Here is an 18,020-nt window from a genome sequence, read left to right on the forward strand (position 1 = left end):
ATTCGGGATATCAGAGCTCTTCATTATCCCAGATAATGCTGACGACTGTAATTAGTTTCAAGATGCCAAAGTAGAAGCTTGGAGAGTCATTAGAATCTGCATAGACTATAGCACCATACTACTCACTGTTCTGCATTAAGAGCTCCTGTGTAAATTGTCTCTTAGGCTAATATTGCTCACAAAACTAAAAGACATAATAGAGCTGATAGAAAAAAGGGCTTTGGGGGATGGAGTTAAAGAAGAAACCTATTGACAAGTAATTCATTTGTTATAACTTTTCAATTGCTCCTGTCTAGCGCTGATATTCGTAGTGAGGCATACAAATTTAAGCTTGTAAAGTAGTATCTGAAAAGCAGGGAACTAGAGAGAAAAGAACACATTACTTTGCATGAGTAAACTTTATTAAAAAAAAAAGTTTTATACCAAAACGATAGTAGAGAACATCCCCAAATTCGTAAAATATACATGGCAACTAAACAGAGCTCATCATGCCAGACACATAAATAAGCATGCAAGCATGCCGATGTTGCTTACGTTTTCAGTAAGGGGGAGACTGTCAATCCTTTTAGTAAGGTTCTGAAGCTGAGCATAATACCAGTCCTTTTCTTTCTCTTCCTTCTCAAGCTCCGCAAGCAACAGAGATCTATTAAAAACAGAAATAGGAAATGTCTCACTAGTAAGTCTTCATTACCAGCAAAAACCATTGATCCCAATACAAAAGGTGATATAAGAAACGAGTTTTGTTGAAGGGGACAGTAAACGAGAAGTTTCAGCAGGGGTTCTGTCCCCTGGCCCTAACTAAACAAACTATCCACTACACTGGGCTACGTAAGTCAGCGTAACTTCTCATACATCAGCTCCACATTCGTAAAAGAGGTAACAGTTATCTTTCATTACAAAACCACCTGGAAATCTGCAGCTGTGAGGTATTCTGTGAAGACTCACTACAGGTACTAGTCCTGTGCTAACTTGCACTCTGCTTCTTTATGACAACATGTTTTGTATAACGTAGCAAAGTACAACTGCTACTTAGGAAAAGGCTTGGATATTGCGGTAAATACATCTCAGAATGCCATTACTAAATTCAGTTATTTTGCTGTCTCTGCAGTGCCTTCTCACTAACTCTGTCACCCATGCCAAAACAATGCATAAAGCAAACAAGCTATTTGCATAACTATTAAAAATATTTTAAAAAAGTAGTTCGCATCACATGTTATTGTCAGGACATTTACAGCTGTTTAACACATTTTAAGTACGTAACACAAGCATATTGCAGATCCGGGTAGTTTGTGCTAAAGGTATCAGAACATCAATGTAAAGAGTTGAATACATTTATATGCAAACTTTGAGAACATATCTATTAAAACAGTTTTACATACTTCATCGATCCTTTACAAGCTACATTCATACAGTTGTAAAATTTATCAATATAATTAATACTATTTACTGTTATTACACTTCTCTTTTTACAATACTTTTAAAAATATTATGGCCAAAATCATGCTAGTACAGGTATACAGACAAGACATTTTTACATAAAAGTTTTTTAGTTTCTTCTAAGTGCCTTCTGCAAGCACTCTGCTCCCTTCTGACACTTTGATATTGCTTATTAATATCAGAGGAAATGGTAAGATCATATTAGCTTACAGACAATATAAAGTTGGGGTACTTTATTAAAAAAATTAAATAAGCATAGTATTCATTAAAAAATGGACTGATAATGCTTAAGACTGAACTCAAATACTCAGCCATAACACAGAAAGCTGCACATAAGTTTGCCCAGTATTATTTCCCATCTCTTAACTTCTGCATCCTTTTCTTTCTAAACTGAGGTTGTGATCTTCCTGACAAGAGGCTTACGAATCTTTCCAACATACGCTCATTATGGATAATTACCGTAAGTATTTTGTTAAGTAACAAGAACAGAGCATACAAAAAAACCCCCAAATCCTCTCTGACAACTTTGTTAATGTATCTCAATCACGATTTGGTAAGAAGATAATCAAGCTTCCAAATGAGTGAACTTCAGGCAAAACAATAGACATGTTTTGAGTATCTGCTTGACTTAGGTCTCTCTTTAAAAATGTTTCAATGAATTACCTTTATGACTCAAGGTTAATATTTCATACTCAAAGCAGGTGACTCGAATAGTGCTTAAAGTGGAAAATGAAAAATTTACAGCATCTAGTTTATGTTACTAAATGCTAAGCTAATAGCTTATATGCTAAGCTAATAGCTTATATTTTTCTTCATTTACACATGGGCTGAATTGAGAATGATACTGACAAGATCCCATACATCTCGGAAAGTAAAAGAAATAGGACTTGTAAGAGTTCGGATGTATAAAGAAATAACCAGTGTTGCCCTGAAAGAAAGGAATTATAACCTTAATGACAGTTATATTACCTTTGAAAGAGGTGAGGGAAAACCATACTGCTATACTAACCACTCAGTTGTTGGGTTCTTCCTCCTTACTTCAGATACAAGAAACTGAAAAACTATCCCCATTTAAGAGTGCTGAACGTTTTTAAGAGTGATCAGAATAACGTAACTTTCCAGATTTGACTCAAAAGTTAGGTTGAAACAGAACTGTTGAAGACAAAGAACGTCAAGACCAAACATTAATCCATTTATTTGGTCAACATTTACACTAGACGGGCTTACACTTAAAATTAGTGGGGGGGTGGGGGAAGTAACAATTACCCTAGCATTGCAGGTAACTGTAGCAGGATTGCAGGATAACTGCAACCCCTCAGTCACAAGGATAGGTCTGGGCAGGAATTCCCCTGGGCAAGGACTGCAGCCCTGCTGTTGGCACTGAGCAAAATGCTAACGGATCCTGCTTAGGGAAAGCCTGTGGGAAAGGGTTACTCCTGCCCAGGCTCTGACGGGGCCGGCATGCCCCGACTGCCCATCTCCGTGCACGCAGACTTGCTGCGGGGCTTCCCCTCTCTCCCCAGGTGCCTCACTGCACGGCGCGTGTCCAGTTCGTGAAGTGAAAGCTACACAAGTACAACTAATTCGATCCTTACGAAAAGCCTTTTTATCCGTAAACGCTTTTTTGAATCGTGTGAATCAGATTGCACTCATCTGTTGCTGATCAAAATTGTACAAGGACTTGCAAATGTCAAAGGATGCACTTACTTTGTCTCTGGGTGTCAAAGAACTGGTAGTATAAAGAGGAGGGATTATTTTCAGCTAACCAACAGAAGTCTTTTCTTAGAAAGCAGGGAAGTGAATAAGTGATCAAGTTTCTCTTGTAAAATGTAGGGTATCCAGTTTGGGAGTGAGATATTGTGCCATTCAATCTGTTTTGACAGGCAGAAAGGATGCTTGGAGCAAAAAAAAGAACTTAAGAACCATCAGTGCACCACAAACAACGTAACGCATGACCTGGGGGGCCCCTTTCACTTATCAGGGTCATTTTTGCTTCTGGGCTCAGCACGTCAGTAATCTCGGTCCACAGCCTGAAGGAGCTTGGTACAACTGTAGTAGGTTATACTTCAATTTTCCTTGAAAATAAGCAGAGTCTCTACAGATAAATCCAATAAGCTGCTCCTTGCGCTGACAGTTGTACCAGGTATTACACCAACCCCAAGTAAAGCTCCTTTTGCAGCCATCTGGAACTTTTTGAGGTCAGGAGCAAGTTTAGAGTGGAAGAGCTGTTACTGATCGAATTAAAAAAAAAAAAAATAATGGAAAAACCCAGTGCAGTTATTCCATCTTTTTATACCCCAAGATTGTTCATATCTGTACTTTCACAGCATCAAGGAATATTCTGTTCTCTGTCATACACTGTCAAGTTCGGTGAGCATGGAGCAAGGCAAATCAAGCAAACTTCTGGAACATTATAGTGCTTTTATAAGTAAAAAAGTTTCCAATTTCAACTGCTTTTCTGAAGGATGTGTTTCCAACGACTTCTCTAATGTGGTTTTTTTGAAGCTCCCAACAATAAGTGAAGCTGAATGAACGCAGGATCAGATAAAAGCAGTTATTTATTTTGGAAATCTTTTTTTTCTGTAAGTATGTCAATCTTTTCCCAGTTAAAAGGGAGAAGGGAAACAAAATATATGCTACTCTACTTAAATCACAAAATTTCAATTATAATTAATACTTTGATTTCTATTAGTAAGCCATAAAATGACAAAACCTTAAAAAGCTACAAATTCCTGAAGATTACTCTCTGAAAACAACTGATACTTCAAACAATAGATTTTGCTCAATACCAAAGGTAAAACGGATACAAACGTCATCCAATGAAGTGATGCATAAAATGTGCAAAATGAAACAAAATTGTCTGAAGAAAAAACAATTATTGATTGAGACAACAAATTTTTAGGATACATTAGCTCTTTTTAGCCTTTCTGTTTTAGCTACTTCAGTAAGCCAGCTTTTTTTGTGCAATTGCCGAAACACTGTAACATCCTCCTCCTCAGGCTAAACACAAACTTTCCAACAACTGATACAAGCAAACACTGCTGACAGATGTTGGAAAGACTTTGGTAAGTAGCCGGATCAGCCAAGAGGAGGTAAGAGTAGGGAGAGACACGTCAGGAAACAGGAAATGCTCAAAATCAACATAAAAAAAAAAAAAAAAAAAGAATAAAACAGAGGAAATAAAGCAGGAAAACAATTTTCATACAAAATTCATCATTTTAAACGTGCCTTAAAGATCATCAGCCTAAGTGGTAAATTACAGAATTGACAAAATGTGATTAATAAACTTACTAAATTACAAAAGACAAACTGACACAAAAAGTAACCTGCAACGTACTTCAAAAAGTTTTGTTTTTAAGATAGTGTCTTATCAAATACACCAGGAACTAGCCAAAGAGAATGCAGAGGGCATTAATAGGCAGTGTATTCTACACAGGTGACATAAAAACATACACTTCCTTGGCAGGGGGGGAGGAAGCTTTGAAACTAGAGGGGAGCTGAGCAAATGAGAAATATGCAGGTAATTTTACCTTCATTCTGGTAACTGAACTAATTTACTAATATCTTTCTCTTAGAATATCGCTTTTGGACAATCTATATGTTCAGTACATTCAAATTTTACCACTTTTTTCTAACTCTTAATTAATGAAAAAAATTGAATTTCCCACATTTTCAGCCTGCTTAATGATCTGCTCCTCCCCTAAAACTGTTGCCCACAAGCAGCATATACTGTGCCGGTGTGTTTGATTATTGAATGGAAATGTTCCCTTGTTTCAGGTTTCCAAGAAATGTTAGTTTTCTTTCCACATTTCTTGAACTTTGAGGCCTGTTAAATTCTATGAGTTCTTTGAAAATCTGTTTAAATACAAGCAACAAACTCTACTAGCAAATACTTGTTAAATATATGTTTAGAAATACAGAAACTTAATAAATGTGCCAAACATTCAAAGAGCACAGGAAAATAAGTGGTTACTTTTCTTTCAGAAATTGCAGTAATTTCAGATGTACTGTCCTATACCTGCCACTCCAAAATTCTGACTCTTTGGGCTATCCAGGGCCCATGCTGATACTCACATGTTCCCTCAAACAATGCAACAAACAGTCATTTTTGATTTTCTCTCATTTCACTAATAATGAAGCTAGGTGTTACCTGGCCATGCTTCGGCAGATCGTTTTCTTATCAGCACAAATGTTCACTCCCTCAATTGTGATAACAACACTGCTTGCGTAGTGTTTCATAACCTGAGCACTGAACTCATCTGAAATTAAAATATCCCTCCTTCCTTTATTCCAGGATTACAATAAACAAAGATAATTTCACTGCTTAAGCTGTCTTTATCATTGAAAAAAATTTCAAAAGAACTATCACCTTAGAATCCACTACAGTGGGAAACAATCACAGATCGTAAAAAGAGATGTATTAAACAGCTTGAAGAACTCCAGTTGCTGTGCATGAATACTTCTTGTTCTGAGTGGCCTGGAATTCATTTGAACCACAACCAAAAGCCCAAAGCACACTCAAAGATTTTAGTATCACATGCGGTAGAACACAACTTCAGATAAAATATGAACAAGATGAACAAAGATTCTTACTCTAAGTAAGAACCAAGGTGCTGTCCATATAAAACACCATACACGGAAAACTCTGCTTCCTCAATCTTACCAAACTATAGGCATTAGGAAGGAAGGAAGACCATTTGCATGAAATAGGTCATCTAGGGATAGCATCTTGAGACAGATCAAATACCTTTGTTTGGCAGTCATTTTTGTTAAGAGAAAGGAATCATCAGGTAAATGACTACTAACATCAAGTAACTCTTTAACAACCCATCCTGGCTATTAATATTTAAACAAAACAAAGAGATTGCACCTTCACATTGTTACACTTTCAACACTTATTAATAGCAGCGAGGAGACAAAGAGGTGTTTAGGATGCTTCATCTCTCTCACTATAAAAATATTTAAGATGCTAACACACACTGCTGCTGATGAAAATAAAATTAAATTCAGCAAATGACCAGCAACAATGAAATATATGTATGAAGAAGCAGTAAAAACTATATTGTGTGCTTGAGGATGTCTGCCTATTTGTCTGTGCATTTAAATCCTAATATAGATTCCTAGTTTCCTTAACTGTTAATTCTGAATATACCAATAATCAAAATCATATGCGTGATAAGTAAGTGCGAGACCTTAAACGTTTCAGTAAACTTGCACGTTAAATTAAAAGTAGCCAATGCACACTGAAGGAATAAATGAAGAAGTTTACCTCTCTTTTTCTAGCTCTTCTAAATAACCAGTGCTTTCTCTGCTTCCATTCATAAAACCTCTTCTTGGAAATGATCCCATGGGAACAGGACTGCACTCCCCTGAACGGCTTGACACAGACCCTTCCCGGCTCCCATATGAACGCATGGACACCTTTGGCCTTAACTTCACTCCAGGGAAGTTACTACTTTCCAAGTTCAGTTCTGGATAATAAAGAACAAATGTTTTCAGGGCTGAAATTCAGCTGCACAAATCTTAAATATCATTCCTATTTTCATGTTATACTTTATGAACAAATTTATGATTTTTTTTAAATGGGAACAGTTAAAATATTTTGCTTTAGGATCCACAAAAGTGCCTAATGTGAACAAAAACAATCCTGACAGTACAGTTAAGAGTGTACTGGTCCTCTAAATGAGGCAATGTCCAAACTACAGTCCTGCCAACCAGAAAGGTATTTTCAGAGAGGTTTGCTTGCCTCTTTCCCAGAGAATTTTGGAAGAGGCAGAGTTTAGCATAAATGTCAGATAAATTGTTCTTGTGGTTCGCTTCCTAACGGGCTCTTTCTCAGGGATCTTGCAGATGCTGTACCATCATACAAATGATGAGAAGCGTCCACCATAGGGGCCTAAATGTGGACATCCTGTACAGTATTTCTGGTGCTGAGACAGAAAGAGTTCACACATGGCAGGGAGTCACTGGCCGTGGCTTGCTCTGCACATCCCATGTAATGGTCTGGGTGCACATTCCACCACAGGTTTCAAGGGAGGAGGCACCAATTTTCAGTATGACAGATACAGTTCCAGTAACGTGACAGGGAGAAAGCAGGCATGTAAACGAGTTTAGAAAATTGATGGAACTAACACATCACTAATTTGAACAATTAAATCCACTTTTCCCAAAGAAGTGAATAAAGAGCAAGTTATATTACACACAATTCATATGAAGCTCTACAGTAACAGCAGCAAAAGCACAACAGCAACAAAGGAACACAATCTTTTTAGAAGATGTGTCTTAAAATACTTAGCAAAAAAATAACAGGCACTAAGACTATGCCTAACTGTCAAAGTTAGCAATGGGAAAAAGATGCAGCTGAGCTGGAAATTTTTATCCCAAAGCAAATATAACTAAGAAACAAATGAATTTATTTAATATAAAATTCTAAATTTACCTTTAAGTCGTTCCAGTAGATCAATTTGTCCAGAAGACGCCATTGCTTCGTCTTCAATACTTCCTTGTAGCTGTTTCAACACCTCCTATTAGGACAGGAAATTAGCATAAGTAAGAAGGTCTTACAAAGGATGGATCTTACAATGGATGGATCTTATCCTACCCTCAGTTACACATTCATGTAACAGCTACTGTAACACCATAACAGCTACTGTAAATGATTTTTCATGTGAGTAGCAATCGAGTGCTGTAATTTTCATTTCTATCAAATAAATTCTACATTATTTTCCCAAGCACTTTCAATGTAAAGTCTATCCTGAATAATTCATCTTCTCCGACAGTACAACTTACTAGATTATTTAAAGGTTCTTCTCAAAATAAATGTGCACGTCTCTCCAATTTACAGATAGAGAAATGGAAGTAGAGGGAAATTAAAAGTCGAATTTCTCATTGTGTGAACCTGAAGTATGTCTTAAAAATAAAAAATCTGGATACATAACTAAAAGTTACTACATCATCTTGAATACCACATTTTTTTAACCTCAAAGAATCTCTCTCTCTTTTCTCTTTCTTTTTTTTTTTCTTTTCTTTTTTCACTACTACTACCACCACACCTATGAGAAAATGATTTAGGACTCACTCATGCAGCTGAAGCTTCAAAGCAAAGACTATCCCTGTATGCTATCAAAACTACATATGATCAAATTATACAGCTGAAGGAAAATACTTCTAATGCACAAAAAGATTCATAGTAAACAATGACTACTAGATTAAAAGGGGCTTTTGCCCTAGGGTTCTAATGCTTGGTGGCCTAAATTCAGGTGGAAAAATTAAATGAAAGTCAGTAAAAGCCTCTTCCACATCATAACAGTGGATACATCAATAGCAAAAATAAATTGAAAAGATTGGCCACAGGGCAAAAAGCCCTTATTGGAAATTAAAATATGATTTTATATATTACACTATAGAAAATATTTCTTAGAATAAGCAAGAGTCATAAAAGACTCAGAATGATGAGAGGTGATCCACACTTCCCATATACAGCTTCTGCACCTAGAATCTGTTAGTAGACTCACACCTTCTTTCAGTACCTTAGATAAAATGAATTTTAAATAACAGTTACAAAAATCTCCACATCACTATTTTGCTATTTTAAGAAACTAGTACGCCTTACCATCAATGTTAATGATTCTTGTAACTTGTACAGAAGGTACATTAAATGCATTTTGCCCTGTTTGAAGGGAACAAAAACAGCATCTACCAGAAAGTCAAGATACTCACTTTAAACAGACATGAATACTGAGCCTTCCTCTGCTCAAAGTGTTGTTCCTAGTATAAAATGGAGGTGAAAGGATTTTGAATAAAGAATTCCTCAGGATGGTGGGAATATAATCTCCAAACACAAGTATCAGAGCAAACAGTAGCTGCAGAGTCACCCTGCAATCACCTACTATTTAATTACACTCCGTTATTCCAGAAAGAGGAATTCTGGAATACCACTGCGTTAAGTATAATTTACACCGTTCTGCAGAAATAACTCTGAAGTTGAGACCAAATTTCCTGAATCTCCATGTTGCCTGACCCACAGAGTATCCCAAGAGTATGCCTACATCAGTGCTTTAGTTTAGATCACTTTGAGGCTAGTCTCCCAACTGCCCCCCGTTAATGGGACTTTGGTTCACACTGTAGAGTGACCTCAGAGTGTGAACTAAACTCCTTTCAGATCCAACTAAGCCAGCAGTTCCCATCCTCAGACCATTAATGGACATTCAACTGCATGGGACCAGGCTACAGCTAGTCCACAGCAAAGCCCCCGGAAATGCACACAGTCCTCAGTATCAACTGAGCCACAGAGCTGCTCTTACCACACTACCTGGTAATCCTTGCCCAGCCTTTAGGATCAAGTCTGGTGTGATAAAATTACTGTTCTCAGAAAGAAAATCTCAGTTGTGCTCATGCTTTTAAGCACATTTAAGGGCATCCTCATTAGCCATACGGTACAGCCAACTCTATACACAACATCTGCCCTGTCAGCAAAGTCAGACAAACAAGTAATCTGGTATTTTTCAAAGAACAGCTCCTACATTATCCAACACAAGGGTAGATAACATTTGCAGACAGCAGTCTTAGCTTAGAAGTCTAAAAGGGCAGTGTGGATATGTGGAGTGGTCTTAGGAGTATTTCAGGCTTCTGTCTTCTCCCAAGACCTCTCAACTCAGATAAATTTAGAAATAGCTTATGAACCCCGTTCTCCTGAGAACGTGGTGCAGAAAAAGAAAATCAACAACGCGGACCTCCAACCCCCTCTCAGAAATCTCTTTCTTACCTTTCTGCATGCCAGTTGTGTTATGTCAGAGATATATGTTTGGGATACTTTGCTACATTATGAGTCTTCCTGCTTCAAGCGCCAGTATGAACAGCTAAGAGGAAACACTATTACCACGCTACTGAATTACAAGACTGAGTGGTGTCCAGGACAGGACAGCCAAGGACTGCTGGGTGTCTCTGAATATCAGGTATTGGCAACTGCTTAGCATCAAATGTGCTGGATCACATTTCTCAATTTTCTCCGCCACAATTCATTAGTTTAGTTTTTAACTTTTATTTTCCAAACTATCCTTTCAACAGTACACACATTTTTTTTTCAGTTAACAGGAAAAAATACCCATTATCGCTTTTCCATAAAATCATTGCTTAGGTAACAACACCTTTGAAATTGCTGTTACAGCCTAATAAACTCAGTCACAGCACACTTTAAAGTCTAAACTGACAAAGCAGACAGAGGTTAGAGAGAGGGAGATGCAGCCCTGGGGCCAGATACTGCTGGAAAAATGAGACTGTGTTAAAATAACAAATTGGAAATTTAGAATTTTCTTTGAGAAGAGGGACCAAGCAGCTGTCTGCAATAACCAATTTGCAGGTCATGGAGAAATCATGACAAATTGTTGATTACTGTGATATTTACCCACTTACTGTAACTCTAGGATTCAAAACTGCCTTTCTTAAGTAGTTCTTCCCCAAGATTTGTAAAGCATTTTGGAACAGTACTTTTCTGCAAATGATAATTTTGTATTTCTTTTGACATTTTGTACGTTAGCTAGTGTAGAATTTTTTCTACATATAAGCTTGAATAACTTTAGTTAAAGCTACATTAACATTTACTCAGTTATTCAAGTTTGAATACATTGCCAGTAATGGTTTATAGCATTATTTTAAGCCAGTTCTTTACTGACTTACTAGTGACCCACTGATAAAACAGGCACAAAACCTATCTGTGAAGAAGGCTGTAAACACTTTGCTCTATTCTTTTAAAGAATGAGCCTAAATATAACCTAGTTTGTTTTGTCCTTTTGGAGTTCTCTGAGAATGCTTATGGAGAAAATGGAGCTGTCTCCATGGCTCATCATCACTGGCCCAGCTCAGATCAGGGCTGTCATACCCATGTGAAGGGATGAATCACTTAAAGGCAATAAAAGGAAGATTCATCAGAAGCCAACAGTTTACAGTAAATTCATATATTTTTTCATGAAAAATTATTTTGCAAACCTTACAGAAAGCAATCAACTTCAATCTGTAAAAGCAACCTGCATATATTTTACTTTCTTAGGATACAAGGCTAAACTTTGGGTTACTAGCCTAAATGGTTATGCTACCTAGAATGACAACTCTGGTTTTATAAAAGCCTTCAGGAAAAGCATGGGAATATAAAATGGGAAAGTAGTATAGATGTTCTGAGTGCTTTCTGGACTGTAAAGAAATAGTGTCAATTTTTTGTTCAGGCTCTATATTCCTGAGCTTACAACTAGCTGGAAAACTACAGGGAAAGAAAGTCTAAACAAGTACCTTAACTAACAGCAAGTGCACCCAGCCAAACAGTAGAGGTCATAAGTAAAATTGCTTAAGGGCTCTGAATTTACTCAAGCTGCTGTAAAGAAAGGAACCACAGAGGAACAAATCTAATAACGTCAGAATTCAAATCCTAATGAGTTGAAATTTAAAAGTATGTTTAATTTTGAAAAAGTGTAAGTATATATTTTCATATCCACATTCACAAACATTTAAAAATAGGATTTCTGTACAATAACATTCTGGTTTAGGCATATACTTGTCCTCTGGCAGGAGAGGGAGCATCTGTGGCACTTAATTTTTCCCATGTTACATTCCAAATTAAATTGAATAACAAGTTTCACTGTGAGAATGTTTTTAAAATTTGTCCCTTTCTGCTGAGCTCTGTAGAAATTCTGTCAAATGGGTTTGGTCTTTTGTAAACTTTACTCTTTTTTCCTCCTATTTAAATAGAAATAGTTTTTTTATTATTTGTTTTCTCTTCTCTGAGACTTGTGTACTCAGAGAACGCCAAATGAAAAACACGATGAAGATCAAAGATATGAAATCATTAGTTGTACTGAATTACAACCACTGGCAGCAGTGTGTCAGATGCAGTTCAGTATCAGTTGCAGTAGGAGGCAAACAAGATGTTTTGAATTTACTGGATCTTTTAAAGGTAAGCATAAGTCTACATCTAAAAATATTTGCCACAACAGCTATTCTATCAATTAGTTTTTAGTAAAATGAGTACCTGTTCCTCCCTCTTATCTAATAACTATAGTTGGTCCTACGCAAAGAGACATTTACATTATGTGATTCTTTTCATGTCCGTAAACAAAACCATAGAATCAGTTACCCTTTGGTTTAGGTTATGTTTATCTCTGTTACGGCTACATTTGCAACGTCTGTGTATAAAAACAGCTTTAACTGCAAAAATGTAAAAAAATATTTACAATTTCAGGTGGCATTTGAATATCTGTCCTAGCACCATACAGGATAAGAATAATCCATACTGAATGACTGAAAACTGTTATGCTAAACCAAATCAATGCTGTTGCTAAACGAAACCATTTGTACTCATGTTTTTAACCTAATATGCTGAAAACATACAATTGCATACTAAACTGGATGTGAATTTTGGAAATTCAACCTAAAGCTTGAACATTGTTTCAATTACTTTCTGTTCAAAAGGACAACAAAAAGATAAAATATACTAAAAGCACATCCATCATTCAAATTCAACAACAACGTTCTATGATGACAAAACAGTGGGGAAAAACAGAATACTGCTTTCTCTGCATTTACGGAGAGCATAAATCTGAAGTTCAAGGTCTTACATGACCCTCCATAGTCATCTGAGCTTGACAGTTCATTAATACTATCATGTATGGCTGAGTGAGAGTTATGGAACAAGCTCCTTAATCCTACACATGTTGGTGACTTACACTGTGACTTAATCAAGCCTGGTGGAAGCCCTCCTGGTTGCCTGAAGTGGCAGGCAATTGCCCTGGTTGCTCAACCCTATAACCAAGTCCGAACAATAACACCAGTGATAACAACATCTCTGGCTGTGACGACACACTCAACTTTTAACCTTATAAAAAGAGTAAAAGCATTTGTTATGTGAAATGATGTTATTCATTTTCATTGAATTTTCTAAACAATGACATTTTTATAAGAAAATTATTCATTTTATGCCACCAGGCTCAAGAGCTGTCACTTGCTGTAATCATGTACTGTATTCTACTACGTTTTTAGTGCAAGTTCACTGTCAGATCAACTTAAGTATCTTATTTTATGCTCAGAAAAAATACTGTCTGAAGTCACGCCAGTAACTATAAATATCACCCACTCAGTTTTACCTAAAATTCCTTTTTAAAATCTCTGATTCCATTTTGCAAGCAATTTGTATTCTGGTAGAATCTTTAGAACAACAACTAAAATAAAAATATTAATTATCATGAAATCATGCCAACAAGCTGAAAAAGACACCATATAATGCCCTTGCTGCCTCTTTTCTGCCCAAATACAGACATTTACCGATATTTAAAATGTCTGTTTTGTAACATACTAAGTATTTGTCATAAAACTTAGTGCATTTTTACATCACATGAACTTAAAAAGTGATTTGCAAATCACTGCATTCCTAGTGCAGTTACAAAACAGAAATATTTTCCAGAATTTATTATTTGATTCAATTTCAAAAACTCCGCTCAGCTTAAAGGAGTCTCTTTCACTGACGCATTAGAATTTATCAAATGATCAATGCACATGAATTAATATCTTCAAGTTCAGCGTTAACCAACTATTTTTAGAGGATGCCTCTAAGACACTCTCCCTCGCATGTCTACTGCATAAACAGCAATTTTTCTTCCCCATGTCACAGTTCAATTGTGACAGTCGCCTTTATGCGCTTTAAGTCTGACATCACCTCTTCACCTCTGAAAGGCATGGGTGCATAGGATTCAACAAAAACGCTCTGCGTGTGAAAAAATCCAATTTAGAGTAAGAGAATTTGAGAAGGAAGGTGAAAGCCCACACCAGGCAAAACAGCACACAACGTTTTCTGTGCTAGCCAAGAGTACTGTTCTATGAATCACTTTAAAAGTTCAAAATGCTTACAAGTTTGCAAAGTTTACAAGGTGCAAACTGAAATAAAATGGAAACCAAGCACATGCTGGAAAGAAAAATACCAAACGAATTAATACAGCACAAGGTGTAGAAGCTCAGAATTTAGTACCTATTCCACAAATATTTTTGCAGGCAAGGAGTGTTACTGCTGAATCAAGGGCTTTACTCCCTAGCTGTTCATCAAGCAAAGTGTTAACAATTTCAATGATATTTTTATGAGTCAAAATCTTTTGGAAATTCAGCCTTAAAAGTAGGCATTGCAACAGAGGCATTGTCAATGTGAGGCTATTAGGCAGCAAAAGGATTGCTGCTAGTACTCTGTCAGCTTGTACCTCAGAATTAATTCCCCACATGAACAGCCTTTATGTTCAAGATTATACTCAGTTAGCTCATTTCACTTTCAAACTAGAGCAGCTACCTAACACCATGCACAGTAAAACTGTTCACACAGACAGTTAAATGAAGTAAATACCAAGGCTCCAGGAAAAAAAATGGAAAGCTAGTATCACTATGCAAAGAACTTAAAGTAAGGACTCATCACGTTATGCCCATTTATATCACGCCTGTTGTACAGAACCAGATGAATGTAAAGCTAAGAAAGTTTTTCATTAAAGGATGGGTATATGCGTATCTGTTGCACAAACGCCCATAGAGCCAATCATCTGGAGGAGAAGCTAACTTCCAAAGCCTCACATCTTGTGCTACTATTATACTTTACAAAGTTTTCACTTACTGAACAGTTGTGACATGGCATTTCTACAGCTAGCTACTTCACTGCTGTGCACAACACAAAGTGAATTATCCTGCAGTGCATTTTAAAATATATTTTTTTAGAATACAAAACATAACCCAGTTACACTGAAAGCTAATCAAAATATTTTGGTGCATTGACTACAGTAATTTGATTTAGTATGCTGTCTGTCTAGGATGCTACAACACTCTGTGAGCTTTGTTGGATTCTCATCGGATTCTTTCCTTCTAACTCAACTTTCAGCACACAGTACGCTTCTCACAGTGCACTGGCATCACTCAACTGCCAGGGTGCACGCTACCCGCTCGCAGCGGGACCACAGCTCTTCAAGGAGCTATAGTCTGGCTAAGAAAGCCACCCGACAGAAGAGCTTGGAGTTCCAGTTTAATATGGTAAACGATAATTGATCTTTTGATCAGAATTTATGTTCTCTGTAAGTTTAATTTTTTCCTGCAGACTGTATTTCTGCCAAAAAAGTAACTTTGAAGAGAAATTCCTGACTCACTACAGATCATTATATACATGAAAATCTGTGTTTAAAGATTTCATCTGCAGAGGTGAATTGGAAAATATCATGTTACTTTACCCAAGGGTATACTCTCACCTTAGCGTGATCATCACATGTGCTAACTTCAGAAAGTGGTTTTGTAGAATATGTAGAATTGTATGATATGTATGAACCAGGTGACAAAATCAGAGCTGCATCCCCTATTTTAAGACTAGTATTTCCTGAATGCTTTAATGTCCAAACCCAAATAAAATGCCTTTTAACCGTTTCTTGGGGTATTTTATATTTTCATTCAACAAGAAAGAAAATAAATTATTTTGTATAAATTGCTTCTTCTTTATAGGTAGCCTGTTTCAACATCAAGGTTTTCAGCATTTAAAACAACCAACCAACCCCTCAAACACACACATAGCTCTGGCAGTCCGATTCTTCGCAACATCCTCACCATCCAAATTTGACATAAGCTAAGCTTCACAAAAATTTCCTTATTTTTCCATTTCAATACATTCATTCCCTCCCCAAAACGCTTTCTCAAAAGCAGGAAACATATTACACAAACTTCCCTTGTTTGCTACTGCACCTTGAGCTGCCCTTCAGGACACTTTTACTCCCTTCTCCATTTCCCTTTATTGTCTGCTGTAATTTATGTTTCTGATTAAAGCTCCCCTAAAGCTGGGCCACATCAAAATTCAGAGTAGTATCAAAGAAATCAAGACAAGGCCTCCACTGTGCACCAGATGGAAAATGCATCAAAACAAGCCCTTAAAAATGGAAGTTGGAAGAAGGAAAATAGGCTCTGTTAAGTCAGCAGAGCACACTGTACCGTATAAATAACTCCAAAAAGTCAGGAGTACAAAATATAAAACCCCCTTAACTTTGGCTACATAAGCCAGAACGTTGGAAAATCAGTCAGGGAAAACAAAGCTGATTCGTTAGAGCTGGTTGGAAGGTGCACGGAAACGATGCCAGGACGGAGGCAGAGCCAACGCGGGCACCGCTTCCAGCAGTACGCTGCCTGCAGACGCCGAGCCTGCCAGCAGGCTCGGATCAACCGCCGGCACCCGCGCTAATCCGAGGGGAGAAACTCCGCTCGACAGCGAGCAAGGAAGCTTCACGCGCTCACATCCGCACGGAGGCACGCGGGGCTCCTCGCCAGAGCGCGGCAAGCCGAGCACATGCAGGCAGAACCGCCGTGAGGCGACGGCGGCGCGGAGCGGCCCAGGCGAGGCGGCGCCGGGCCGGCGGGCGCCAGCGCGCTCACAGTAGCGCAGGCGCCGATGTCGCGGCGGGACCACAATGCCGCCACGGCTTTACCAACCGCGAGCAAGCGGCTCCGCCGTACTACTGCCTTGCGCTGCTCCTTTACCCGACAAGCCAACAGCTCCGCTTTCCTAAAATAAACTCCTTTTGACGTGCCAAAATTTTCCTGGCGCGACCTTATGTAAAATTTTCAGAGTTGCACTGCCACTCGCTTTACTCCCAATAAACATCATTCAGAGTTCGATTTTTCACATCAAAAATATCTTCCTGAAATTCTTTGCAAAAGTGTTCTCCACAAGCATAGGAACTAACGCTCTGGGTGTCGTGGTGCTTTCAGCCAGAGCTCTGTGGTCAATCTGCTCAAACCTCTTCGCTATCTCCTTCCACTGAGCTCCTCAAAGACGACTGAAAGTTTTTTAAACCAACTAAGCTAAACTATAAATGAAAATAATAAGCTAACACTAAGCAAAAAAAGAAAGAAAGAAAGAATAGTAAATAAATGAAGAAAATTCCAAGTGGCTTGAAAAGATGCTTCAACTTCAATTCGAGGGTCTCTCCGTAACTCCCCCCCAAGGCCGTGCTGCCTCCTGGCCGGGCGGCTCAGGGCAGCAGCGTGCTCCGATGAGGGCTGCCTGCACCAAGGCAGGCTCCTTCCACGGCCCGCCTGGCCGGGCCCCCGCTTCCTGCTGCCGCCTGCGGCCTCGCGGGCTCTCTGCGGCTGCACGGGGCCCACCCAGCACGGTTCCCTCCCTCCCCAGCCCCCCGAGCGCGCCGGGCACTGCCAGTTCCAGAAGGAAGGGGAATGCTCTGCCCCCCTCCAGCGGCTCTGCTCCCACCGCTCAGCCCGAGGGAGGCAAAGGACCAGGGAAAAAAGCAAGTTGTCCTTCACCCGCGTCATACCAAGCGTCCACCACACCAGCGTCTTACCCCCAGCAGCCGAAGCCTAGAGAAGGTGCTAGAATGGAACAGAATTACTGTTCATTCCCAACTTGACTTACCGACACCCCACCTCCGGGGGCACTGACTCCGGATCAATTCTTTTTGACATCCAAATGCTCCCAAGAGTTACAGAAAAAAGGATCACCGAGTCATTCCCACTGCACCCACCGCAGTTCTGCTGTGCTCCTCCTGAGCGGGTGCAGCAGAATATACCCTCCACGTGTGGAC

General features: G+C 38.5%; 1 protein-coding gene across 3 annotated transcripts in view; it reads right to left on the minus strand.

Annotated features, from left to right (window-relative positions):
- The window catches only part of APC (APC regulator of WNT signaling pathway), a 98,353-nt gene that overhangs the window by 36,552 nt on the left and 43,781 nt on the right, over positions 1-18,020 (minus strand). For all 3 annotated transcript variants that reach the window (XM_062600674.1, XM_062600671.1, XM_062600672.1), the window contains exons 3-5: positions 7,877-7,961; positions 6,707-6,908; positions 535-643 (exon numbers count right to left, since the gene is read on the minus strand). In XM_062600674.1, the coding sequence (XP_062456658.1) occupies positions 535-643; positions 6,707-6,908; positions 7,877-7,961 (396 nt within the window). The remainder of the gene's footprint in view (positions 1-534; positions 644-6,706; positions 6,909-7,876; positions 7,962-18,020) is intronic.

Source organism: Rhea pennata, chromosome Z, assembly GCF_028389875.1.
Source record: "Rhea pennata isolate bPtePen1 chromosome Z, bPtePen1.pri, whole genome shotgun sequence".
NCBI lineage: Eukaryota > Metazoa > Chordata > Aves > Rheiformes > Rheidae > Rhea > Rhea pennata.